Source organism: Equus quagga, unplaced genomic scaffold (assembly GCF_021613505.1).
Source record: "Equus quagga isolate Etosha38 unplaced genomic scaffold, UCLA_HA_Equagga_1.0 220_RagTag, whole genome shotgun sequence".
NCBI lineage: Eukaryota > Metazoa > Chordata > Mammalia > Perissodactyla > Equidae > Equus > Equus quagga.
In genome coordinates, this window is record NW_025799647.1 from 5184572 (window position 1) to 5211081 (window position 26510).

Here is a 26510-nt window from a genome sequence, read left to right on the forward strand (position 1 = left end):
ATTCCATGCACATGGAGAGGAAGAATAAACATAGTTAAAACATCCATACAACCTAAAGCAATCAGATTCAATGCAATGTCAATCAGAATTCCAGTGACATTCTTCACCGAAATGGAACAAAGAATTCTAAAATTCATATGTGGCAACAAAAGACTTCAAATAACTAAAGCAATCCTGAGAAAAAAGAACAAAGCTGGAGGCATCACAATCCCTGACTTGAAAAGATACTACAAAGCTATAGTAATCAAAACAGCATGGTACCGGTACAAAAACAGGCACACAGATCAATGGAACAGAATTGAAAGCCTAGAAATAAAACCACACATCTACCAACAGCTAATCTTCAACAAAGGAGCTAAGAACATACATTGGAGAAAGGAAAGTCTCTTCAATAAATGATGTTAGGAAAACTGGACAGACACATGCAAAAGAATGAAAGTAGACCGTTATCTTTCACCATACACAAAAATTAACTCAAAATAGATCAAAGACTTGAAGATAAGACCTGTAACTAGAAAACTTCTAGAAAAAAATATAGGCAGTACACTCTTTGACATCAGTCTAAAAGGATCTTTTCAAATACCATGTCTACTCGGACAAAGGAAACAAAAGAGAAAATAAACAAGTGGGACTTCATCAGACTAAAGAGCTTCTGCAAGGCAAAGGAAATCAGGAACAAAACAAAAAGACAACCCACCAACTGGGAGAAAATATTTGCAAATCATATATCCAAGAAGTGGTTAATCTCCATAATATATAAAGAACTCACACAATTGAACAACAAAAAACAAAACAAACAACTCAATCAAAAAATGGGCAGAGGACATGAAGAGACATTTTTCCAAAGAAGATATACAGATGGCCAATAGGCACAGAAAAGATGTTCAACATCACTAATCATCAGGGAAATGCAAATCAAAACTACATTTAGATATCACCTAACACCCATTGGAATGGCCATATCACCAAGACAAAAAACAAGTGTTGGAGAGGATGTGGAGAAAAGGAAAGCCTCATACAATGCTGGTGGGAATGCAAACTGGTGCAGCCACTATGGAAAACAGTATGGAGATTCCTCAAAAACTTAAAAATAGAAATAACATATGACCCAGCCATCCCCCAACTGGGTATTTATCCAAAGAATTTGAAATCCACAAATCACAACGCACCCCTTTGTTCATTGCAGCATTATTCACAATTGACAAGACGTAGAAGCAACCCAAGTGCCCATCAAGCAATGATCGGATAAAGAAGATGTGGCATATATAAACAATGGAATACTACTCAGCCATTAAAAAAAAAAAAGACAAAATCGCCCCATTTGCAACAACATGGATGGACTTTGAGGGTATTATGTTAAGCAAAATAAGCCAGACAGAGAAAGAGTATATGATTTCACTCATATGTAGAAGATAAACAAACACAAGGACGAAGACAATAGTTTAGCGGTTACTAGGGGGAAGGGGTTTGGGGGTGGGCAAAAAGGGTGAAGGGGTGCATTTACATAGTTACTGGCAAATAATAACGTACAAGTGAAATTTCAGAATGTTATAACCTATCATGACCTTAAAATATAATATAAAAAATAACCTGTGTTAAAAGTATTCATAACAAGGAGCCGGCCCAGTGACATAGCAGTTAAGTTCGCACCCTCTGCTTTGGTGGCCCAGGGTTGGCCCATTCAGATCCCGGGCGCGGACCTATGCACCACTTATCAAGCCATGCTGTGGCAGGTGTCCCATATATAAAGTGGAGGAAGATGGGCACGGATGTTAGTTAAGGGCCAGTCTTCCTCAGCAAAAACAGGAGGATTGGTGGCAGATGTTAGCTCATAGCTAATCTTCCTCAAAAACAAAAAGTATTCATAATGAAATTAAAATCCCAAGCTGCTGACTAGCTAACAGGGTAATACAGCCAACTGTTCAAGAGATCTGCTTCCAGCCATCCTCTAGTCTTAGAACCACTATGGAGACTCAGTGCCCATTTTGGGGGTGGGTGCTCTGCACTTTTACCCTTACAAACTCTCTGAATTCTTATTACTGTATAAGTTACTTTTTCACAAAAAATAACTTGCTTTGAACCCAAATAAGCCTGAGTTCAAATCTTGGTTCTGCTACCTCTTGGACAAGTTACTCAATTTCTCTGAGCCTCTTTTCTCAGCTGTTGAACAGTAACAGTCCCTACTTCATAGGGTTGTTGCAAAAATTGTGAATTTAGTTAAAGCCCCTAACAGACAGGTCCCTGTGCCAATCAGGTCCCTTTACTTAGGGCCCACAGTGGACCTCCTCTAGTCTTCCACATGGCTCCAAGAAATGTGCTTTATTTTTGCTTGTTTGTTTTTACCTGTCTCTTTGATGAGTTCCAAGCATCCTTTAGGTGTACAAGGGATGAAACAGTCATTCAAGTCACCTCTAGCAAGTTTTCCAGCATTGATGCTAGTCAATCTACAACAATAAAAGTGATAAAGGAGGACATAAAGGTAATTAAGCATCATACTCTTCAGAAACAAATATGGTGTATTTCCCAAACAGAAATACGTAACTGTAATTGGAATCATGCAATGCCATATAGAAGGCCAAGCCACTCACCCATCCACGTCCTTTTCGGGTGCAATAGCATTGACCACTGCTTCAGTGTTAATGGGATTCTCTGAATCTAAAGGCAGCTGCACTATGAACCCATGGACAGTGGAGTCTTCATTCAAAGATGTAACATACTTCAACACCTGAAAGTAATACAGCACATAATTTGTATACCATATGGAAATCAAAATGGTGGAGAAACACTTTCCCAGTCAAAAGTCAGGTTGGGGCCAGCCCAGTGGCATGGTGGCTAAGCTTGCAGGCTTTGCTTCAGCAGCCTGGCATTCACAGGTTCTGATCCTGGGTGCAGACCTAGCATCACTCATCAAGCCATGCTGTGGTCGCATCCCACATAAAATAGAGGAAGATTGACACAGATGTTGGCTCAGCAACAATCTTCCTCAAGCAAAAAGAGGAAGATTGGCAAAAGATGTTGGCCCTGAGCTCTCATTATCCAAAAGAAAAAAAAAAACAAGTCAGGTTGTCCCATTTCCCCCCAAGAGTTTAACTGCGTTCCTCTCAGAAGTACTTCCCCTTGAATCCTGAGGGCAACTCTACTTTAACACAGGAAGTAATCTTCAGGTGTGTGGTAAGAAACCCATCAAATAAAAGAGCTCAGAACTTTAATGACTTATTACTGCAACAGTACTCTCCACGCTACCATCAACCAAATCAAGATTTCTCTGATGACAGGAATGTTGTCTAATTTGTAGCTTACATACAATAGTGGCCACTGAATACTTGAAATGTGGCTAGTACAAATTTTTTTATTTATTTCATTTTAATTAAATGGCCACAAGGGGCTAGAGTCCCCTATCAGACAGTGCAGATATATAACATTCCCATGACCTCAGAAAGTTCTTGTTAATCCCCCTACCTACAGGCAACCACAGTTCTAACTTTAGTGAGCAATGATTTGTTCTGCTTATTGTTGAACATCGTATAAACGGAACACACATTTTGTTCTTAAAATGCAGATAACTACAGCCAACGATCAGTGTGTAATGAACATCGCAGGTGATCTGGAAGCAAATGATGCTGCAGTCACACTCTGAGTACCACACATTCATACCCTAGGACTGCACCATTTACTCTTTGGGTATTTTTCCAAGATTGTCGGGAGGCAGAGTCTGTGAAGAAACAACTACCTGCAGGTCTTTCATAAGCTGAGTCTATCAGGCCCTAAAGTTGCACAAAACCAGAAACCAGAGGAAAGCACTTCAGCTGCCCTCTTAACAATCAGTTCACAACAGCTCACCTCAGATTCTGTGGCCGTTCTCGGTAACTTAATGTGAGTGGCTTTAATCCCAATCTGCAAAAATGAACATTTAAAACAGGTGTATGGCAAGAGAACTTGAGACATGGACTCAGTTCTTTTACTGATATGACTAAAACCAGGTGGTGTTAGTCATCATTTCACCCTCCTATGTTCTGAGGAATTAGTCTCCCATTTTGACCCCCTCATCATTGACTTGTTCATTGTCACCACTGCACTTTAGCAATTCCTGCTCTTTGGGAAGCAAGCAGATCACTGATTAGAAAACATTCAAGGGCAAAATAGAGGCTGCAGATTCAAGTCAGCCATATCTGACTTGCAAAATAGATAAACTGAAGTCTGCGGTGGGCAATAAAAGTTTTTATGGGGAGGCACCAAGTGCAAGGGGTAACTGACAGGACTGGGGGTGGGGTGAGGGCACCCCTGTGCGGGGCTTTACCTCTTCAGCAGCCTTCAGCTTCACGTTTATATAAAGATTAGAATCATCTCTGTTGCCAACCTAGAATAATAAATACATGCAAATCAGATGGTTAGCAAAAGGCAAAGCATACAGAAAAGCTTCTAGAATTTTAGTTTTGATAAAAGGAATGTTTACTCATGAGACTCTTGTTGCAGAGCACTTTAACAGGAGAATCAGGAGAACACAAGGGCAGGATAGAGATGTGAGCACAGGTAGTAGTCCCGAGCCCTCCTCAAACAAGGCCCACAGGAAGGAAAGGAAAGAAAAATGAGGGGACTTCTGCATCTGCCTTGAAAACTAAGCCAGGGTGCTACAGGCCTGCCTGAACCATGTGGAATTTCGGCTTGTCATGGAGCTGACACACCAGAACAACAGGGCACGGAGCACTGAGGAACTGTCATCAGGCAAGAAAAACACCACAGCTCTAAGAGGCCAGGAACACACAGAGGACACATTCTACACCCTCTACCCAACCGCCAGGGGCATGGAAAGCTCTCACACCCAGCCACACGGCTAGGGTGGACCTAATTCCAGCCTACACAGAACAGACACCTGTGCGAGGCAAAGGGCAGTCCGCTGGCCTCAAGACAGAGAGGAAAGTGTGGTGCAGAAGCCAAATCCTTTGAACCACCACACCAGGTCGCCGATTCTTTAACCACAAACATATTTACAGTTTTTCATTGTAACCATTTCTCTGTAAAATTTTATTTTACTAATATTTTTCCATGTTCCAGTGGTTGACATTTGTCCTTTTCATGGTTGAAATAGTCTCTCAGGGTGATATGCCACAATAAACTTGATTTCTCCTAAATCTGCAGAGGGAAAAATGGTAAAGTCCCTTGATACTAAAGATAACTGATGCGTGGCTCCTTTTAACAGGACAACCGCAGAGAAAGAAGCTGGCCTTAACAGAGTATTTCCAGTCCTTGTCACGTTGATGCTGTTACTGGAAGCTCCCCTCAGGCTCCCGGAACTGAACTCGGCCTTACTCTTAGCTTCAGCAGTCCTTTACAGAGTTCTCAGTTTTGCTAGTGTTAATTTGAATTTCAAGACAGCCAGATGAGTCCTTTGAGGGGAATTTGATTTTTCTGTGGGTTATTTGCACCTGAGTGCATTAGTTGCTTCCTGTAGGGGCCTCCCTAGAATTTTAGTGCCTCTCACGCTCCTTCTTTGGTTATTTTCTATATATGTTCTTTGCCCCATCATCCAACTCTCATTGATTCAGTTACCAGATTTAACACACTCTGGGATTTTTAGATCGACGTAGGAAAGGAAGTGGTTCTAAATACAAGAATATTGTTTCTTACATTTTCGTTAATATTTATACCTGCAATTAGTTGTTTAGACTGAGATTAAATGATCTTATCACTCACCGCCAGTCCGTTTTAAACTACAGCTTCTCTGTTCTACGGGTTTATCTTCATTCGTCTCTCAGGTAGCTGAAATGCAACTGCCAGTCACTTTTCCAGGAAAGCTATGTGGGCATTTTTCTGAGTCTACGTGTATCGGAAAATATTTTCCGCTATCTTTGCATATGAAGGACTCAGCTGCACATGGAGACACGATATTTTCGTTCAGAGATGTTGTCTTCAGCATCTAGAGTCAGAGAAGTCTAAGTCTTTCTTTGTTCCGTTATAGGGAACTGTTTTCATCTGAGTGTTTCTGAAGGAATTTTTCTAAAACTCCAACACTGCCACCAGTTTTACAATGAAAGCTTAATAGTCACGGTTACGAGCATACTTCAAAGTTTTACTGTAATCCTAACGCAAAGGAAAAGACCTCTTAGGAGCCAATTGAAAGACTCACTCTCAGTCTAGGCATTTTACAGGGAAAATGGTTACACAATCATCGATAGCCTGGAGGCAAAAAGAATGTTCAGTTAAGAACAGCAGACTCTTGACTGACAGTCAGACGGGTGGGTGGACGACTGGCTTCCCAGAACAAATCTTAATCCCACTACAGTTTATCAAGAAAATCACTTAAGCATTTTATCAGCAATGCTAATTTCTTTCTTGAAGGAGGTGAATTAGACCATCCAAAAAGGATCCTATCCCAGAACAAGTTAGGGATAATTTTTTTTTTTCACATGAGGCATCTGCAAACTGTTTCTGTAAGGAGCCAGACAGTATATATTTTAGGTTTCTTAGACCACATACTATGTCACATAGTCTCTTTTTTAACCCTTTACATCTTGGGCAGCATTTGGATAGGGGCCACAGTTTACCGATCCCTGTCTTATACCGTAAAATATCTTGGATGTTGGTCTACTCATTAATTTTTTTTCCTGCTTCAAGAGGCTTTTGTAGATATTCAGGCCAGTTGAGTTTATTAATTTTATTGTTTTGTCCATCTCTTTTGTGAGGACTGAATGAGTTACTCTATGTAAAGTGCTTTCAATAGTTCCTGGTAAAAAGCAAGTATTAGTTATTATATTATTAACAAAGTATTTTATGTACTAAGGCAATGGAAATACAGCCTAATGTATATCTCTCATAATGAAAAGTCAAGTCTTAATTTCCTTTAAATATTGTTATTTTGAAAGTTACCAGTCCACTGTTTTAAAAAAATTCCAACTTTTAGGTAGATATACCTGGGCCATATCGTGAATATCCTTAAATGCAATGCTAAGGAATTAGAAAAACAGAAGGGAAAAGCAAATGGGTTTGGGAGATAGACAGACCTGGTTCATATCCCAGACTCAGTCCCTTTGTGATTGTAGCTTTGGGGAGACTACCCAAGATCTCTGAGCATCAGTTATTGTGAGTAGAAGGAGGCAACCACCACCTTGTAGGGGCAGAATAAAAATTAGAACAACTAGAAATATATACAAATCATTTGAACTATATTAGACACTCTACATAAGCAGTACTGCTATTCCTTCTGTAAAGGATGTAGAGTGGGTGTACAGCTGGATTGATTGTGATCCAATTTGCATTTTGACAAGGGCTGCAATTGCAGTTAAAAGGATAGACTGGAAGTGTCCAGATCAGAAGCCTAAAGTCTGTGCACAGAAGACTGTGATGGCACCAGGGGGTGGGAGCAGTCGAAATCGAAATCAAAAGGAGGGAAGATGGGGCTGGTCTGGTGGTGCAGCAGTTAAGTGCACATGTTCCACTTTGGCAGCCCAGGGTTCACCCAGTTTGGATCCTGGGTGCAGACATGGCACCGCTTGGCAAGCCATGCTGTGGTAGGCATCCCACATATAAAGTAGAGGAAGATGGGCATGGATGTTAGCTCAGGGCCAGTCTTCCTCAGCAAAAAGAGGAGGATTGGCAGCAGTTAGCTCAGGGATAATCTTCCTCAAAAAAAAAAAACAAAAAAAGGAGGGAACAGATCCCAGGAGCTTATGAGAGGCAGAATCAATAGCACGATAGTCCCTAAAGGGACGTGGAGAGTGAGGGAGAGAGATCCTGAAGAGATGATCTCAGGTTCCTGGCTTGAGTATGTGGGAAGATGGTGCTGCCAGTCACCAGGAAGGAAAAAACAAGAGGTCGGAGGTAGCAGAAATGTGATTACAACATAATATGTAAGCCTTGCATCACAGAAAGATGTTGACTCTCGTGCTAAAGTGTAAGATTAAAATATTCTACCACTGTTTTTTTGGCAAGAACATAGAAGACAAGCCGCAGTACAGTGTTTATATAACAAAGACATTTGCAATCAATAAATTTAGAATACAATTTGCAATCAATAAATTTAGAATACAAGTTTGGAAGTCAATCTTAAAAATACGAAGAAAAAGATCCCAATATTGCTACGGAAAGATTTACAGAAACAGATTTCTTGCCTATGACATTTACTTTTTCTACAACAAACAATTCACAAAAATAAGCCAAGAAATAAGTGGTCCCTCAAATGTACCAAGTGTACACCCACAACATATACCTTTGATTCTTAGTAATTTGCAAAAAAAGGAAAACCCACCACAGCAGAGAACACACCAGGCAGAACAACAGGCCTTCTGTGCTTTTCTTCTCAGCTAAGGCCTCTTAGATAATGAACAGCAGTGGGGGAAAACATTTAAGTACTATTCATTCTGCAATCCTTGAGGAACATGGGACATGATGAGGATCAAGGCTGCCCCAGGGAGAGAAGGCCTAGGGGTCCTGGCCTACATGCCAATCTGTATCATCCTCCAGGAAATACAGGATGACCTGATCCGACCTGATTCATATCCAAAGTTATAGGACCACCTGATAACCAGACCCCACCTGCACTGATACCATTTTAATGACTTTTTTACATAATCTTTCCTTTGTCTTGTAAACAAATAACTCACATACCTATGCCTTATAAATTTAGCCCTACCCTCAATCCATGTTAGCAGCTCTTTACTGCCCATGGGTCCTTTCCCCACGCTACTCCATGCTATTCTCTGAATAAAGGAGCACTACTACCAGACCTTGAGAGTCCCAGAAAGCTTTCTTTCAACTCCTTGGCTCAGCAAGCCCGCACCAGGACAGAAAGTTAGCAAAGGATTAAATGATGCATGTGGAGACATATATACAGAGAGAAAAGCGAGGTGAGGAAGCAGGTGTTTCTGAAGGGAATTTCTAATGAAAGCTATCAGTTGCTTGTCATCCAAATCAACACTTCAAACATTCATCTGTACATCTGTCCACATGACAATTATTTATTGAATGCCTCCTACCAATTTATTGAAGGCTTCCTACTGGATGAATCTGGAGCTCAGAGAAGAAACCCTGGACAGAGGCCTAAAGGAGGAGGGAGAATACCTCCTCCAGTTATGGGACTGTGTGAGCTCACTCAGGGAAAGAATAAGGTGGAAGAGGGCTTGAGGCCTGAGACCTGAGGCATTCAAACAGTTTAGGTGTCAAGAAAAGGAACAAGCAGAGGAGATTAGAGAAGGAAGGGAAATGAATGGTGTCCTAGAAACAAAGAATGTGGAACTCAGAAGAGATTCAGGTTTAGAAGTTGCTGACCTCCAGCTGATTCGTGGGGCCAGAAGAAATTGCCTAGGGCAATGCTTCTCAAAGCGTGGGTCACACACTCCCCTTTCAGAAGATCTGTGAATGCCAAGCTACTTTTCTAATAATACCAGGATGTCGTTTGCCTCTTCACTGTCTTGATATCTGTATGGAGGCTGCAAAACTAATGGTGGGTAAGACTTAGCACAAATCAAGACAATGGCACCGAACTATACTAGTCATGAGGACACCCTTCACTGCCACACACCCTCAGTAAAACAGATGCCAACTTTACTTAGAAGTGCTCTTGATGAAGCGGTAAAAATTAGTAATTTCATTAACCTCGACCCTTGAGGACAGGTCTTTTTAACATCTGTGTAAGGAACTGGGAAGCCTTCCGAAAGCACTTCTGCCGTGTGCCGAAGGCGTGTCACCAGGGAAAGCACTTGTGCTGTTGCCTTGCAAGCTGAACTGGCTGCACTTTTAATGGAATACCATCTTTACTTGAAAGAACTGACAAATAATGATTATTCAGGCTTTAGTACTGGCAAACATTTTCTCAAAATTGGACAAAGTGAGCTTGCTACTTCAAGGAAAATAACTAATAGTATTTGTTGCCAGTGATAAAATTCAAGGTTTCAAGAGAATATTAGATTTTCTTAACCACTCTTGTGAGCTTGACAACTTCTCAAGATTTAAAGACTTTTCTGATGAGTTTGTAGGCAATACTAACGATTGTGATTTTTTTTATATTGCATAATGGAATGTGTTAACATTTGGAAGATCTGCATAATTCAGTGAACCGTTATTTTCCAAATGAGGAATAAGCGACGTAAGAAAACCACACATGGGTAAATATCGATTCAAACAGCAACATAAAACAGTAGATTTAGGGGCCAGCCCCATGGCATAGTGGTTAAGCTCAGCATGCTCTGCTTCCATGGCCCAGGTTCACAGATTCCAATCCCAGGCACAGACCTAAACCACTCATCAGCCATGCTGTGGCAGCAACCCACATACAAAGTGGAGGAAGACTGGCACAGATGTTAGCTCAGGGCTAAACTTCCTCAAGCAAAAAGAAAAAAAGTGGATTTCGACGTAACAAAGCTTGAAAGTTCACTGATACAGTTTCAGATTCCACATTGCAACTAACCTTTAAAAACTCTACTTATTGAGTCCTGGCATAGTATCAAAGAAAAATGTCCACAATTATCTGGGAAGATTATTTTTAAAGTTTTTCCCTTTTACAACTGTATGTGTGTATGCGGCCAGATTTTCTCTACATATTGAATCAAACTAGCATATAGCAAGAGATTGGATGCAGAAGTGGATGAGAATCCATCTGTCTTCTATTAAGCCAGACAATAAAGGGTTTTACAAAAACATAAAATAATGCCCCTCTTCTCACTAACTTTTGTTTTCTAAAAGTTACTTTTTCATTAAAATGTTATTTATGCTAATATATAATGAGCTTACTACTGGCATTTTTAAATGTATAAATATTTTTAAACTTGTTAGTTTTAATTTCTAACACAGTAATTATCAATGGATAAATCCATATAAACAAAAGCTCCTTAAGGTCTTAGATTCTTAAGAGTGTAAAGGGGTCTTGAAACCAAAGTCCAAGACACAGTGGACTAGGGAAAGAAAGGGTCCCTCCCCACAGAGGACAGCAGACGGCCAGGATACACCGACAGCTAGAAGTTGAGCTGAAGAGGTGGAGCCTGCAAAGAGAAACTGAAAAGGTATGAGGTTTCACAGAAGCAAAAAGGAGGAGGGAGGGGTCTGAAGTGTGTGTTGTCTTAAGTGCTATTGAGAGATTGAGAAAGGAAGATATGAGCGGAAATCCACTATCACAATACCTGTAAAATTGCCAGGCACGGTGTGAAACCTGGTACTTGTTCCTTCATCTGAGTGACCTGGTTCTTCAGTCTCTGCTTAATTTGCCTAGAGAAAAAGGGAAGGTTGGAGTTAACACAATGTTTCAAGCACAAATAAGTGATGTGGATTATTAGATGTATTTCTCTTTTAAATTAAAAACACCTTCACTGAAAAGACATCATCTGGTATAATATGTACCATAAACTTCTCATCAATTTTCCAGGCCTCAAGTAGACTTGAATCTTTTCTAACTCCTACTGACACTGGCTGGGCCATGGGCTATGAGGACAGTTAGTTTAAAACATATCAGTTGAGAGGCCAGCCCCGTGGCCAAGTGGTTAAGTTCACATGCTCTGCTTTGGTGGCCCAGGGTTTCACCAGTTCGGATCTCGGGCATGGGCATGGCACTGCTCATCAGGCCATGCTGAGGTGGTGTCCCACATAGCACAGCCAGAAGGACCTACAACTAGAATACACAACTATGTACTGGGAGGCTTTGGGGAGAAAAAGAAAAAAAAAAGAAGACTGGCATCAGATGTTAGCTCAGGTGCCAATCTTTTAAAAAAAAGATTAGTTGATGGCATTCGAAATCCTACAGTGAACAAAAACCTTGGACCAACACTTCTGGAAGGCTGCTAATCCTCATCTTTTCAGCATTTCCACTGTCCAGGTGCTCTACAAAAAGTTTTGCAGAAAAAGAACTCGAGCTTACACCTTCTGCTCAACCTACCCTAGTAAGATGATCACAGGGTATCCACATAAGGCTGGATGATAATCAACAAATCCCACTCCAAATTCAATATAAATTTATAAATTATATTCTAATTCACAAAAGAATTTTCCTTACACAAGAATTCAACAAAAGGTTAAAAGTATAGCCTCTTGTGAAACAAAGATAAACTAATTTACCAATAGATAACTTCTCAGTGATACAACAGGGCATCAAGTACATAAAACCACATCCATAAATAAATATTCAAGATAGTCCAACTTCGCCCAGTTATGATACAGTCATGAACTTCAACAGGATCTCTCTCTCTTGAAAGACCAGTTTTGTCATTTGCCTTTCTTCATCTTAACCACACTTGACATACAAATATACATGGACATTAGCAAGCATCTCTTCTCTCATTCTAATTTGGTTACTCCCAGCTCCAATTCTCCACACTTTATAAGTAACTGACAAACAGGCACAGGAGTCACAAGAAATAGATTATTTGGATTAGCCTAGTAAACGGCAAGAATGTTGAATCATACAAGAAGTCATGCCTAAGACTTCAAGATTTTATTTCTAGCTAGTGACCTTATTTTTCCAAATCAATATTCTACACAGTAATATAGTTCAAAAGAAGAACAGACTGTTGAGTTTTCTTTTACTGTAATTTGACCTGAACAGAGGCCACAGTTCTGCTCTGAGGCAAGAGAATTAGGCAACAGTGGAGCTGCCAAGTTTTCACTAGGCTGCTGCTCAGACCTCCCCCTGCCCCCCAGCAATTACAGCCTCAGCTGCTTCCCCTGCAGGACAATCAGACGTGGCTCCTGGGTAGCCCCACAAGGCACCTCCCAGGGACCAAGTTTCCAGACTCCGCTCTGCCTTTCCCCTCCCTTCCTTCCAACCATTATATTAACACAAAGGGCTAGGCAAAGATTTTTACTGGTTCTCCTTAACTCTTCCAAGACCCAAACAAATCTTATGGGGAACAAAGAAACACAAAACAACCATTCCTAGCACAATATAAGACAATGACAAAACCAACAGGGAAAACAGATGAACACATCTGAGGCTCTCAATAACCTTGTGAGGTAAGCAAGGGAGGAGAACCTTTCTTATTTCCATTCACAGATGAAGACACAGGTTCCCAGCAGTCATGTGGCCTCCTGAGGGCCAAGGAGCAGAAGGAACAAGTACAAAGGCCCTGAGGTCCAAGGAGAAGCAGTCACCAGATCAGGTGGACTGTCTTTTACTCTGAATGTGATGGGAAGCCAACAGGGCTGACATGATGGGACTTAACATTTTTAAAGGATTATTCTAGCTGCTGAATTGGGAAGAGATTGAAGGGGGAAAGGTGAGAATCAGGAGCACCAGCAAGAAGTTATTACAATTGCAAAAATCCACCAGGCCAGGGAGATGGTGGCTTGGATTACAGTATCAGTGGTCGGCTGGCAAGAAGTGGTTGGATTCTAGATACATTAACATGAAACACAGAGAAAATGTCAGGGCTACAGATGACTTTGAGGGTTTTGGCGTTGTGAAATGGAGCTGAAAAGACTGACAACTACAAATATTTTAAGGCACAGAGCGGATTTCAACTGACACATTGAATTTATTTACCAAATCCTATAAGAATTCTAGAATAAGTGTGCATCTGAGTCTTGATGAACAGAGCCTAGGGACAAATAAAAATAATACTTATACCCAGCAGGTAGCAAGCAACGTGAACCCAGTGCGAAAAGGAGGTGGAAAATGTTTCAGCCCAGTCGGTTAAGAGCAAAGAACAAAATGTTCTGTATTTTCTATGCTACAATTTAAATGGGTCTAAGTTTGCAATTTTTTTCTAAAAAAAGATTATAGCTTGAGATCAGTTCCACTAACTCCATTAAACTTTCCTAAGAAGCAGAATTGTTTTTGAAGTTGCATTAGCAGGGATATTGTCTAACTAGAAAGATTTGTTTAAAAGCTAGCATTTAGGCCTCTTTATGAGGCATGACCAAAACAGCAATTTTAAACATTTTAAAATGCACATGAACCACAATCAGCAAGAACTGGAAAGCCCAGAACACCAACACAACAGGTGGAAAGTTTTCTGCTCTGGTAAGAAAAAAAATCAAGACGGTTGTAATGAGGTCTCCATAAGTCTCTTAAAAATTTCTCCCTGCCTTAGTTTCCTGAGTTGGCCACTACCTGAACAACCCTAAAATCAAAAGTGGAATAACTAAAGCCAAGTGTCAGGTATGCCTGAAGTTAAACTGTGGAAGAAAATGGAGAAAAAAGTCAACACCCCCTCTCTGTCTTTATTTTAGGGCCGTGAAGCTGTGATGAATTAAATGGTGGGAAGCCCTTTAATTTTTATAGCTCAGTATTTCCAGAAAGTTGAAATGCTGTAATAGAACACCTTCTGAATCACTGAAACCATCTAAATCAACAGAAACTTCCTTGAGTTGCAGATGCCTCACATTTCTAACCATGCTCATGAGTTATACCAATGTGGTAAAGATTCCAGGGCAACTATATAGGCACCTCGAGAAGCACCCCTGACCCCTGAGTAGTAGATCTACATATGCCAGTCTCACCGTGCTGCATCAACATTCTCTAAAACCAGAGGGAAGACCTATCTCCATCTCACTGGGAGAAATCACTACTAGTGTGCCAGTGAATACAGTAAGACAAGCTAGCAGTAAATCATCAAAGTCTCTCTGGTCCTGATGGATAGATACTAGTAAAATCAACAGAGCCAATTAGATATGAACAGACGCAGATATAGTTTTAACTAACTTGCTACTGGCATCTAGTGGGTAGAGGCCAGCAATGCAACTAAATATGCTACAATGCATAGGACAGCCCCTCACAATAAAGAATCATCCAGCCCAAATGTGAACAGTGCACAAGGTTGAGAAACTGCTATTGCCCAATAAAATGCAACGTTTGAGGTTATCTTCCCTTTATACGGGTCAAAAATCAAGGTGGAAATTATTTATGTCTCAACCCATCTAAATCTGTTTGAACCTGTAGGACAAGAGTCACTTGCATTACTGTTAGTTTTCTCTAAGTTAACCTCTCCCACATACAGTTGTAAAGGAGTCTAGTCAACAGAAGTCAAAGGTGCACATCCCCACAGAATCGTACTAGCCCTGGCGAGTCCTAGTCAGAGCCTTGTACCCCTACACAGCCACCCAGATCTCTTTTGCCCAAAGTTTTGTACAATTATTCCTGGAAAAGGCCATTACAAATTCCAACTCATTCTGTTTAACATGATGGCTCATTTTCAAATTCTGGGCATTTTATGACAGAGATAAAAGCTTTGCCACAATACAACCTAAAAAGGACATTTCAGCAGAAGCTATAGGTAGGAAAAAGAGGTAGTAAAGGATGTTTAGCTACATGGCTAAGAAATCTACATGATGAAAATAAAGCTATCTGAATCAACACACTGAAATGTAGCACAAGCTTAGAGTAATTCTCAAAAGATCCACAGAATATGCTTTGAGTAACTGATCAGAGAAGAAGCAAGAACATCTGTCTTCAACATGTAGTGCATTTCTAAACAAGGACATAAATTTCTCTTTTTTTGCCCCCCAAGGAGTAGACTATTTGTTGTAAGATTTGAACAATGCAATACAATACAAATATTTTATTTCATTTGTTTTATTTTCATTTTGTTCATTTGTTCAATAAGACTTTTATACTGCTTAAAAATACTTCAAGGGGCTGGCCCCATGGCCAAGTGGTTGAAGTTCTGCATGCTCCACTTCAGCAGCCCAGGTTCAGCGGTTTGGATCCCAGGCGTGGACCTACTCCACTCATCAGCCATGCTATGGCAGCCACCCACATACAAAATAGAGGAAGACTGGCACAGATGTCAGCTCAGGACTTATCTTCCTCAAGCCAAAAAAAAAAAAAAGGGGAAGACTGGCAACAGATGTTAGCTCAGGGCAAATCTTCCTCACCAAAAAGAAAAAACAAAACTTCAAATTTTTCGTAAAACTTAACATGCAGTTCCTTGTAAAAACTATTGTGATTGTGAGGCCACCTAGTGTTCCAAGAAATAGATACATTTCAAATTCCTAGTTTGTTAAGTCAAATTAAAAGACTAAATTACCTTCTTGTTGAAAATGATCATTTTCACTGATACTAGCAAAAACGACATTATATCAGTATATAGAACAATCAACTAATATCAGTATTTGCCTTTATTATGTTTAAGAATAAAATATTTAAAATAAGAATTATTATAATTTAATGAAATCTTTACTAAACTTGACAGGTACCTCAAATATATATTTGAAAGCTTAATGTGAATCTATTTTATGCTCCAATGAAAATTCATAATGTAAAATTGTTACATCCAATTCTCTCAAACTCTCTCCAAGACCTAGGAAGGGAAAGGTAAATTGCCTGACATTTATGACACGACAATAGCTAAATGGTGGAAAATTCTAACGAACCCTCTAACTCCCAGTGAGTGTAAAGGCCATCATTAATCCATATACACGATGATACAAAAACTGTTTATTTTACGTTTCTAGATCGGGATTTATCAATCTCAACACCACTGACATTTGGGCCAAGAACCCATGGCTGTGGGGCCGTCCTGTGCTCTGGAGGATGCAGGCAGCAGCCCTGGCTTCAACTTCTAGATGCCAGCGGCACACAGCCACACCCCATCTGACATCCAAAAATGTCTCCAAAGCCATGTCCAAAAGAGCCTGGGGTGGAGGAAGGGCAAAACTGCCCCACTTGAGAACCGCTGATCTAGAGGGAAAAAACGGATCTGGAAAACTAGGTTGAATTGGTTGAGAAAGGCTTTATAAAAAGCAGGATTTTAAAGGTGGATTAAAAGTGCATTTGAGAAAAGTCATAGCGAAAAGGATGTCAGAGTCCAGGTGCAACAAACAGATGTGGCAGGATTCCTGAACCATGTGGTCCCACCCCCTCCCCCCTCACATAGGGGTGGGAGCAGCCTCCACTCAGATCCAACGAATCAGAATCAGTGACATTACGAACAGAGAGCACAGTCCTGCTAAGCTTTCCACTTCCTTTCAAGAAGTCAGGCATGTGGATTTTTATGTGTAATTACACACATATATGTGTTGGGAAGTAATCCAATCTTTAAAAATAACTGTAAGCCCAACAAAATATATTAACTACGTTTGGCCTCCAAGTCACCATTCTGCAACCTTCAGCCAGTAGCAAAAGTTATATGAGACATGACAGAGTGGCCCCAAGTCTGAGGATCTGTAAGCGAGCACCCGACACCCAAAGTTGGTCTCACTACATCAGGACTCTCTGATCTGCCGTCAGAGCTGATTCTGGCCCCGAGTCCCAAGCAGGCCTCTGGACCATCATCCGAGGGGCATGTGGAAGACTGGGAAAGGAAGAGCAGGCCGAGAGCTCCTATCTGAGCAAAGCCTCACAAAGCCCGGGCCTTTCTGCTTTTAGAGAAGACTAAAGGAAAGTCTCAGGTAGAAAGGGCTTAGATCTAAAAATCTGCTTGCTAAATGAGCAGGGACTAGAACTGAGGCACCAAAATCAAACGGAAGATCCTTTATCATGTTAAGTCACACAAGTCACTGAAAATAAATTCCTGACAGGCTCTGGCAAAATCTTTTACGGAAATAATCCTTATTTCCTGATATTCATCAAGCACCAGCACACAAAGCCGCATTTCACCTACCCAGGTTTCAGGGGAAGAACTTTTCATCAAGGGAAAAAAAACACTTAGCTAACAAAGCAAGGTGTGACTTGTCTCCACCCAGTCAAAACTGGACCGTAACCTTGAAAATGACTTTCTGGGGGCTGGCCCGGTGGCTGAGTGGTTGAGTTCACACGCTCCGCTTCAGCGGCCCGGGGTTTCACTGGTTCGGATCCTTGGTGTGGACATGGCACCACTCATCAGGCCATGCTGAGGTGGCGTCCCACATGCCACAACCAGAGGAACCTACAACTAGAATCTACAACTAGGTACTGGGAGGGTTTTGGAGAGAAGAATAAAAAAAACAAGAAGAAGAAGATTGGCAACAGTTGTTAGCTCAGGTGCCACTCTTTAAAAAAAAAAAGAAAGAAAATGACTTTCTGAAGAGACTCAGTTTGGGTACCTCCCCAGAAGATTAACTGGTTCATAGGAGATCCTAACAGGGAGAGCCAAATCCAATGGATAGCAGTTTGCAGTTCCTTTAGCAAGCAAGTGACAAGCCCTTGGTAAGGGAGGAAAATACAGTCTCTGCCAGTAGCCTTGTAATTCTTGGTCAAGTCAGTCACATCTGGCTAAAGTTTCATAAACCATAAAATAGAGGGCAGGGTGGCCTGCGTGGCTGAGGAACGCTTGCTCAGGCACGTTAGCTACCTACTCCTTCAAGGTCAAAGATTCACCTGGTGCCAGGCATCACCTTACGGGAAATTATCAAGGGGAGCAAACTGCACAGTACAAGGCTGCTAGGGCCTTTCTGCACTATGGATGGGATTTCAGAGGACACAGTCGTAACCACAGTAGCACACAGGCTTGTTCTGAGAGCCTTACACACTCTTTTCACCTTCTCGGCAACCTCAGGAGGTAAACACTATCATCCATCCCCAATGTACTATACAGAAGAGGAAGTTCTCTGCCCAGGGCCACACAAGGCCTTAACCTCTACCCTAACCGGCCTCTCCCAGAGCCAAGTGGAGGAGTGGACAGCCTTTTTTTTCTGTCACCTCCAGGGACCTGCCTCCATGCTGGGCCAGGCTGATATCCCTTCTTCCAGAGGATTCTTCTGCATATGGGGATAGGGGACCACACAGCCCTACTCAAAGCCCCACTGTCCCAATCCCAAACTGCCTGATCCCAACCCTCTTGACAGACAAGGAGAGACACTATTCTCAGACCACAGCCCCAGTCAGGATTTTCGCTGGTGCCATGGCCAGAGTAGTTGGCTGCTAGCTCCAGACCCTGCCACAGTCCAGCTCCCACACTCCCGGCTGCCTGCTGAGTGGTCTATTTAAGACCCAGCAGAGGGAACTCTCGGGAATTCCCACTTGCTCTCCTGCCCAGCCTCCCAGTCGAGCCAGCTTTGACATTCAAGGTTCCATGTACGGCACTTTGGAGCTCATTACAGGCAAATCTTTCTTTCTTTTTTTTTTTGAGGAAGATTAGCCCTGAGCTAACTACTGCCAATCCTCCTCTTTTTGCTGAGGACGACTGGCCCTGAGCTAACATCCATGCCCATCTTCCTCTACTTTTTATACGTGGGACACCTGCCACAGCATGGCTTTTGCCAAGTGGTGCCATGTCCACACCCGGGATCCGGACTAGGGAACCCTGGGCCACCGAGAAGCAGAACATGCGAACTTAACCGCTGCGCCACTAGGCCGACCCCTACAGACAAATCTTTCAAAGCACAAAAGTGCCTAGAGGTATTTTATTCACAGGACAAAAACAAAAAGCTTATCAACTTCACTGTGGTGAGCAAATTCTTTTTACAGAAATAATTCTTCTAGCCCTGTAGCTAAAAGTATAGCCATGGTTCCATTTTCATCTTTGATCAGTAGGATAAATTCTAATTTCAAGGCTTAAGATTATAAGCCAGCTACCAAAGATATAGTTTGGATAAACACAAACACGACTTGTTTATTCAACAGGTACCTTCTGAGCACCAATTTTTAAAACTTACTATATGCCAGGGACTACTCTAAATGCTTTACAAGTAATGACTCATTTAATTTTAACAACATTGTGAATTAGGTGCCATTACTACCCCAACATACAGATGAGGAAACTAAGGTACAAAGAGGTAAACAAGTTACCCAGTGATCACAGAGGAGGGAGCAGCACTGTCTGGCTCTTGGGACACCACCCACAGGGAGCCTACAAATATATCCAACTGCTCTGGGCAACCCATAAAAGCTGGGAGCACCTTCGCTCAGTGGCCGGAGTGGCGCACTGTCTGTTTCTTCACAACCAGTCTTTCTAGAAAAAACACTTGATCAAGAAAAATGCCACCAATGGAGGGAGCGGCTCAAGTATAGCAAACGAGGAGGGAAGGTCACATAAATTGTACAAAATTTAGGGGGCCCCGCTTTGAAAAGCACATATGTAAGAACTGTGGTTTCTAGTCTAGAAACCAAATGAGAGTGGTTTATCCCCCACTGTCTAATTTCCACGCGGTTGTACAATCTCTTTGAGGACCCCTCCCATAAGCCAGGGTGGGCTCTCACCACCAGTGCCAGTGCACTTCACTCAGCTCCTCCACCCACAGTCAGCCTCTCTGGGGCCACCACTGTTGACCCCAAGGCAGTCATTTAGTAACTGGCAAGGTCAAAGGTCCATGGCACAGGCTGTGTTTCTGGTCAGGAGCCTTCTCCCCATAACATTGGCAGGCTCACGGCCCCACCTCCTTCAAACCTTTGCCCATAAGTCACTTTTACAATCAGTATGGGCTTAACGCCCATATTCAAAATTGCAATCTCTGCCCTTCCTCCCTGTTCTGGTTCTCTCTTTGGCACTTCTCACCACCTCACATTCTGTTTTACCTATTTCATCATCTCTCTCTACGCATCAGGAGGCAAACCCCACCAGGGTAGGGATTTGGGCTGTTTAGTTCACGGTTATAGTCTCGTGACCCTGAAAAGTACCTGGCATATAGGAGATACATAGATATTGGTTGAATAAGTGAATAAATATCAAAGAAGATACACAGTTGTTCTCTAACCCTCAGATCAACCCCAACCAAATTCAGGCTGCAACCTTGGAACACCCCTTAAGGGAGAAATGGGGGTGTTCCTTTCAAAGGGAGATAATTTGGCAATAAGACCCAGATTTCCCACAGGGTAGCACAGGCAGAGAAGGAATCTGGAATGATGAACTTGGCCCAGTCCTGGCTACCAGGAACGTATAAAGGTATAATACTAAAGATAGACAAAGGCAGAGTGGGAAGCACGGCATGAGAGGGAGAAAAAAGATTCGTTTATGAAATTCCTTTTAGCAAAGTAGTAAGCGCCTGACAGAGTGGAAAACACCATGCTCTAGGTGAAGATCGTGGTGCCAGCTGAGCCTCTGCCATTAACGGGCCTAGTGAACTTTGGCCAAGTCATATTACTTTTCTTGCCTCAACTATTTCCTCGCCTGCAGGAAGGATGTAGGGAGTGGACTAGATTTTGGAAAAATTCTGACTGTGAACTCATTACCTGCCCTACCCTTTCTTCCCCCAAGGAAGAGATTTTACAATTCAAACACCCCTTCAGGGAAGAAACCACCCAGGACATTTGAAGGCTTGCAAATTCATCTCCAGAGAGACCCAACAGTTGGTGGTAATCAAGGAAGCTGACCTGCAAACTTGAGGAGTGAGGGATCCTTTCCCCAGACTCCAGGATCCCTGGCTGCAACGTAGGAAGTTCTCTTACCTTTCCTCTCAAGAGTGCCCTTGGCCTAGCAACAGAGGAAAGGTGGGGACACCCTCCCCAGAGCCATCACCTACAGCCCAACCTGCTCAAGCTCTAAGAACCACTTTCTTGTTCAGGATTCCCCCAGGGGCATGGCCGAAGGTCAGCAGCCTGCTGCAGTCTCAGCACAAGGAGCTAGGGGACTGCACTACCCCACAAGCCAGGCAGGCTGTCCCCCTTTCCAGAGCTGCTCTTCTCTGAGGAACTGCAAGTACTACCAGCTCCTGGAGTCAAATTCTCCCTGAAGGTCAAGGTGCCAAGCTGTGGAGTCTCTGAAAGAGTCATTTTATAAGCACATTAAAGAAAAATCTTCTGTAAGTACAATAACACCTCAGTCTTACTGTTCCTTTATGATTGTGCTCGTAGGAACTCATTGCTCACCATGGGGCACTGTAAAAGGTTAGCCATGTTAGCTCTGAGGAGATAAAGGAGAAGGACCCATCCAATACCCAGAACAGTCTTTTCCAGAAAATGTTTTCAATACTTGTGGCTAACTCACTGCCATACTCCTCTTCAACGATGAGAATTGGATTTAGATTTAAGGCTTTAGATAAGTGGTTCTAAACCTTTAAGCAGAAATGTGCAAATATTCCAGCAAAAGACATCTAAAAGAATGCTCGTAGCAGCACTATTCAGAATCCCCAAAAACTAGAAACTGAAATGTCCATGGATATATAAATAGTGGAATATTCATATAGCAGAATACAATACACTTATGAGAGTAAATGAACTACAACCACATGCAACATGGAATAATCTCAGGAACACGATGCTGACTGCAAGAATCCCGACACAGAACACTTTATACTGCAGGACCTCATTTACATAAAGTTCAAGAGCAGGCGACACTAATCTACAGGGTTGGAAGTCCAGATAGTGATCACTTTTGTGGGAGGTGCTAAGTGGATGGAGGTGAGATGGGGGCTTCTGGTGTGCCAATGTCCTTTCTTGATCTGGATGCTAGCTACTCAGGCAAGTTCAGTTGCGAAAATTCACTGAGCTGTATACTTATGGAGCTTACAGACATATTTAACTTGCTCTCCACTCAACCAAAACATATCCAGTAAGCACCTATTCTCAGCAGCCGGCCAAGATGCAAACCTAAATAATTTGTTCACAACCAGTCTTTCTAAAAGGAAGATTTTACCAAGCCAAAGCCACTGGTAGAGGGAGTAGGTTTGAATACATACAAGAAAACAAAAAACAAAGGTTAAACAGAAACAATACAGTTTACTAAACCACAGTTGAAAAGCACTCAGATGTAAGTGTTGTGACTTCCAGTCTAAAAGTCCGGGGTTCCTTCTCAGCAAGGTGAAAGATTCATCACAATCTAATTTACATCTCACTTCTTTGTCCACCATCTCTACCTTCCAGGAAACAATCATTTTGCCCCAAGGTGGGTTTCACCACCAAGGACTCTATAATTCACTCAAAAACCTCTACTCACAAAATTAGGGGTTCACAGGACAGTTACTGTTGCCAGCTGCAGCAATTACTAAATAACTGGTGAGGTCCAAGGTCCCAAGAGCAACCTCCAGCATCACACAAAAAATATCCTTCCCTCTTCTACTCTCATCTTTCCCCACTAGTCACCTCCTAGACAAAAAGCAGTGGGGCATTACTTCCCCGGGGTAAGTTTGGCAATCACATCCACTGGTTAAGCGTTCAGATTTCCTGTAGGGCTAGAAAACGCAGAGGTCAAATGGAATACGGAACACTGTCAGGACTCAAGAGCCAAACCGGAAAGTAACTCCAGGGCCAGGACGCGGACATGGCTGTTAGAGGAGCATGAAACTGAAGGGAAAAGAAAAGTTTATTAGGTTCCGCTTAGCAAATAATGACTGTAGTGAGGTGGGAAAAGCTATGAGCTGGAAGAAGACCCTCTGGCACTAATCAGCCTTGTAACCTTGCCAGGTCTTGTCTCCTCACTAATCTCAGTTTCCAAGCCTCCAAATTATAGGGGAAGGGGGTAAACTGGATTTCTGAGTTCTGACTGTGGTGCTGCAGGTAGAACAAACTACTCTCTCTTCTGGCAGAAAGTTGTCAGCAGCTGCACTTTCGGGAGCATAGTCTGGCCGAGTAAGGGTACCTGTCCCAGCAGCACAGGAGCCAGCGGCCACAGCCATTAGGCAGCCCATCTGCAAACCCAGGCTATGCCCTGGGCTCCTTTCTTCGGCTGCAGGGAACCGGCCTTGAAGTGTGAAGGGCTCAAAACAACGTCCTCCCTCCCCACCCGGCTGGCCTGACTCTTGCGCTATAAATCTCCCTCCCGCAAAAAATGGGTCCATGGGGACCTGCACATCCCGCTCAGAGCCCTCGCCTGCAGCCCAACAGGTCCTAACAAACGACAGGTGCTTACGCGGAGACCACCTTCCCGTTCAGGATTTCCGCCGGCGCCATGACCCTTATTAGTCCGCTGCCCACGATGGACGCCGCCAAAACCAAGGTACGACACCCTCCACTGCGGCGTGGGACAGCCCAACCCACGTGCTCAGCGACCGCTCAGGGAGATTACGCAACTGCGCCTGCGTACCACCCTCTCTCCCCCCCCCCCGCCCCGGGACGCGGATGCGCGTGCGCAGTCTGGAAGGACGCAGGCCCCTTAAACCGCGGGTGGCGGAGGGGTAGCGGGTCTGAAATGCCGCGGGAAGATGAAGGAACTCGGTGACGACTGGAGGGCGAAAATGATTGGCTGGTGGAAGGGGCGAGCCGGATGGCGTCTGCCTGTGGGGCGGGGCACCCGTGAGGAGGCGTCGGGACGCGACTGCAGGCCCTCGCTGGCGGGACAGGGGGCGGGACCGGGAGGGGCGGTCTCGCGGGAACAGTTTCCCGGGCGCGGGAGACAGGCGTGTCTCTGGGACACGCCCGGTGGAGGGCGCGCGTCTCCGGGGCTAAGGGCGCTGCGCTCCCGCGCGCAGTTCAGGCCTGACTCCCGCGCGGGGACTTGGTGGCCGCCGGGCCGGCCCGCGGAGGTTAAACCTGCAGCGCGTGGGGCGGCTTCCGGCATTGTCGACCGGCGCCGTCAGGCTGGTGTCGGGGACCCCACCCCGATTCCGAGCCGGAGGGTCTGAGTGGCGCCCGTAACTGGTTTCAAAACCTCAGGTGACCCTGAAGCTCGGCCAGGGTTCAAGCCCAGCCCGCCGAGGTGGGGCGCCGCGTGGCTCCCCCAGAGCCCGGGGTAACCCCGGGGTCGGCCAGTGCGGGCAGGGAAGGGTCGTCGGCCCTGCAAGTCGTTGTGGGGTCCCGCACGCAGATGTGGGGTTGGAGAGCGGACGCGGGCCTGACATGCACGAGATGCCAGGTGTCCGACGAGGGCGGACACTGCTCCCCTGGGCGTCCGCTCTGGAGGAGAAGTGAGACGGGGCGTCTGCTGGGGGGGCAGGACCGGAGGATGGAGGCTGCTGGGACGCTTGTGAGAAGTGGTCCTGCCGGTTTCCGAGTCGGATGAGTTAGATTACAGTCATCCAATATAGTTCTGGAGATAAATTGTTCAGGTCACTTTATTTTTTCCCCAGCTTTATTGAGATATTGTTGACGTGTAACATGTGAGTTTAAGATGTACAACGTGGTGATTCGATACATGTCTATATTTCGAAATGATTACCACCATAAGGTTAATTAACACTTCCATCCCCTCACATAATTACCTTTTTTGTGTGTGGTGATAATATTTAAGATGTACTGTAACTTTCAAGTATATAATACAGCATTATTAATTATGTCACCAGCTGTACATTAGATCCCCAGAATTTATTCATCTTATGGCTGGAAGTTTGTACCCTTTGACTAACATCTCCCCATTTCCCCACCTCCTAGCCCCTGGCAACCGCAATGCTACTCTATGAGTTCGGTATTTTCAGATTCCACGTATAAGTAATATCTTACAATATTTTCTTTCTCCAACTTCACTTAGCATAATGCCCTCAAGGTCCATCCATGGTGTCCTAAAAGGCAGGACTTTCTTCTTTATGGCTGAATAATATGTGTGTGTGTGTGTGTGTGTATGTATGGTGCGTGTCACATTTCTTTGTCCATTCATCCATGGATGGACGCTTACGTTGTTTCCATGGCTCGGCTATTGTGAATAACGCTGCAGTGACCCTGGGGGTGCAAATATCTCTTTGAGAGAGTAATTTTGTTCAGGTCACTTTGGACATGACCAAACATCTGGGTTTCTTTTTTCTTTTTTTTTTTGAGGAAGATTAGCCCTGAGCTAACTGCTGCCAATCCTCCTCTTTTTGCTGAGGAAAACTGGCCCTGAGCTAACATCCATGCCCATCTTCCTCTACTTTCTATATGTGGGACGCCTACCACAGCATGGCTTGCCAAGTGGTGCCATGTCCGCACTCGGGATCCAAACTGGTGAACCCCGGGCCACCAAAGTGGAATGTGTGAACTTAACCGCTGGGCCACCGGGCCGGCCCCTGGCTTTCTTTTATAAACCATTTCTTAGGATGGTGTGTTGGAAGTAAGGGCAGAGCTCATCTATTGAACTGGATTCATTTTTTAAATATGTGGGCTTTTGGTAAGTGGCTTTTGCCTTATTCCTAAATTCTAAGAATATTTTACAGTAGCCCCATATATGAAATTAGTCTTTTTTGTTTTATTAGCAATTTTATTGAGGTATAATTTACATAGTATAAAATTCAACCAGCTTAAGTGTACCAGTCAATGATATTTAGTATGGTTACAGAGTTGTGCAACCATCACCATAATAGAGAATCTTTGGTGAGTTTTTTTCTTTTACTTGCTTTTACTTTACTAATCTTAAAGTTTCCACAAGTGGACACATTAGAGATACAACTTAGTAACATATAGTAACTTGATAATATAAGGATCTCTGAATACATAACTTCACATTATGTTATCCCTGAACAAGTGACATTAAGAGGAAAATTGAAGCAAATGTTCCTAGTAAATTGTGATTGTGAAACTTTTGTGGCTTATAATACCAAATAGATATTGACTACTTCAGCTGTCTTGTATTTTGTGAGGAAGATTTGTCCTAAGCTAACGTCCATTGCCCATCCTCCTCTTTTTTTTTTTTTTTCTCTTTTGCTTGAGGCAGATTAGCCCTGAGCTAACATCTGCGCCAGTCTTCCTCTATTTTGTATGTGGGAGGGCTCCACAGCATGGCTGATGAGTGGTGCTGGGTCCACGCCAGGGATCCGAACCTGTAAACCTGGGCTGCCGAAGTGGAGCACGCGGAACTTTAACCACTCAGCCATGGGGCCGGCCCCCTCCCTGTCTC

General features: G+C 43.3%; 1 protein-coding gene across 1 annotated transcript in view; it reads right to left on the minus strand.

Annotated features, from left to right (window-relative positions):
* Nucleotides 1-23761, minus strand: part of LOC124233731 (C-1-tetrahydrofolate synthase, cytoplasmic) — a 62081-nt gene extending 38320 nt beyond the window's left edge. The window contains exons 1-6 of the mRNA XM_046650866.1: nucleotides 23619-23761; nucleotides 11109-11193; nucleotides 4298-4357; nucleotides 3841-3894; nucleotides 2589-2725; nucleotides 2344-2444 (exon numbers count right to left, since the gene is read on the minus strand). Of these exons, the coding sequence (XP_046506822.1) occupies nucleotides 2344-2444; nucleotides 2589-2725; nucleotides 3841-3894; nucleotides 4298-4357; nucleotides 11109-11193; nucleotides 23619-23659 (478 nt within the window). The 5' untranslated portion in view covers nucleotides 23660-23761. The remainder of the gene's footprint in view (nucleotides 1-2343; nucleotides 2445-2588; nucleotides 2726-3840; nucleotides 3895-4297; nucleotides 4358-11108; nucleotides 11194-23618) is intronic.
* Between the last annotated feature and the right edge of the window lie 2749 nt (nucleotides 23762-26510).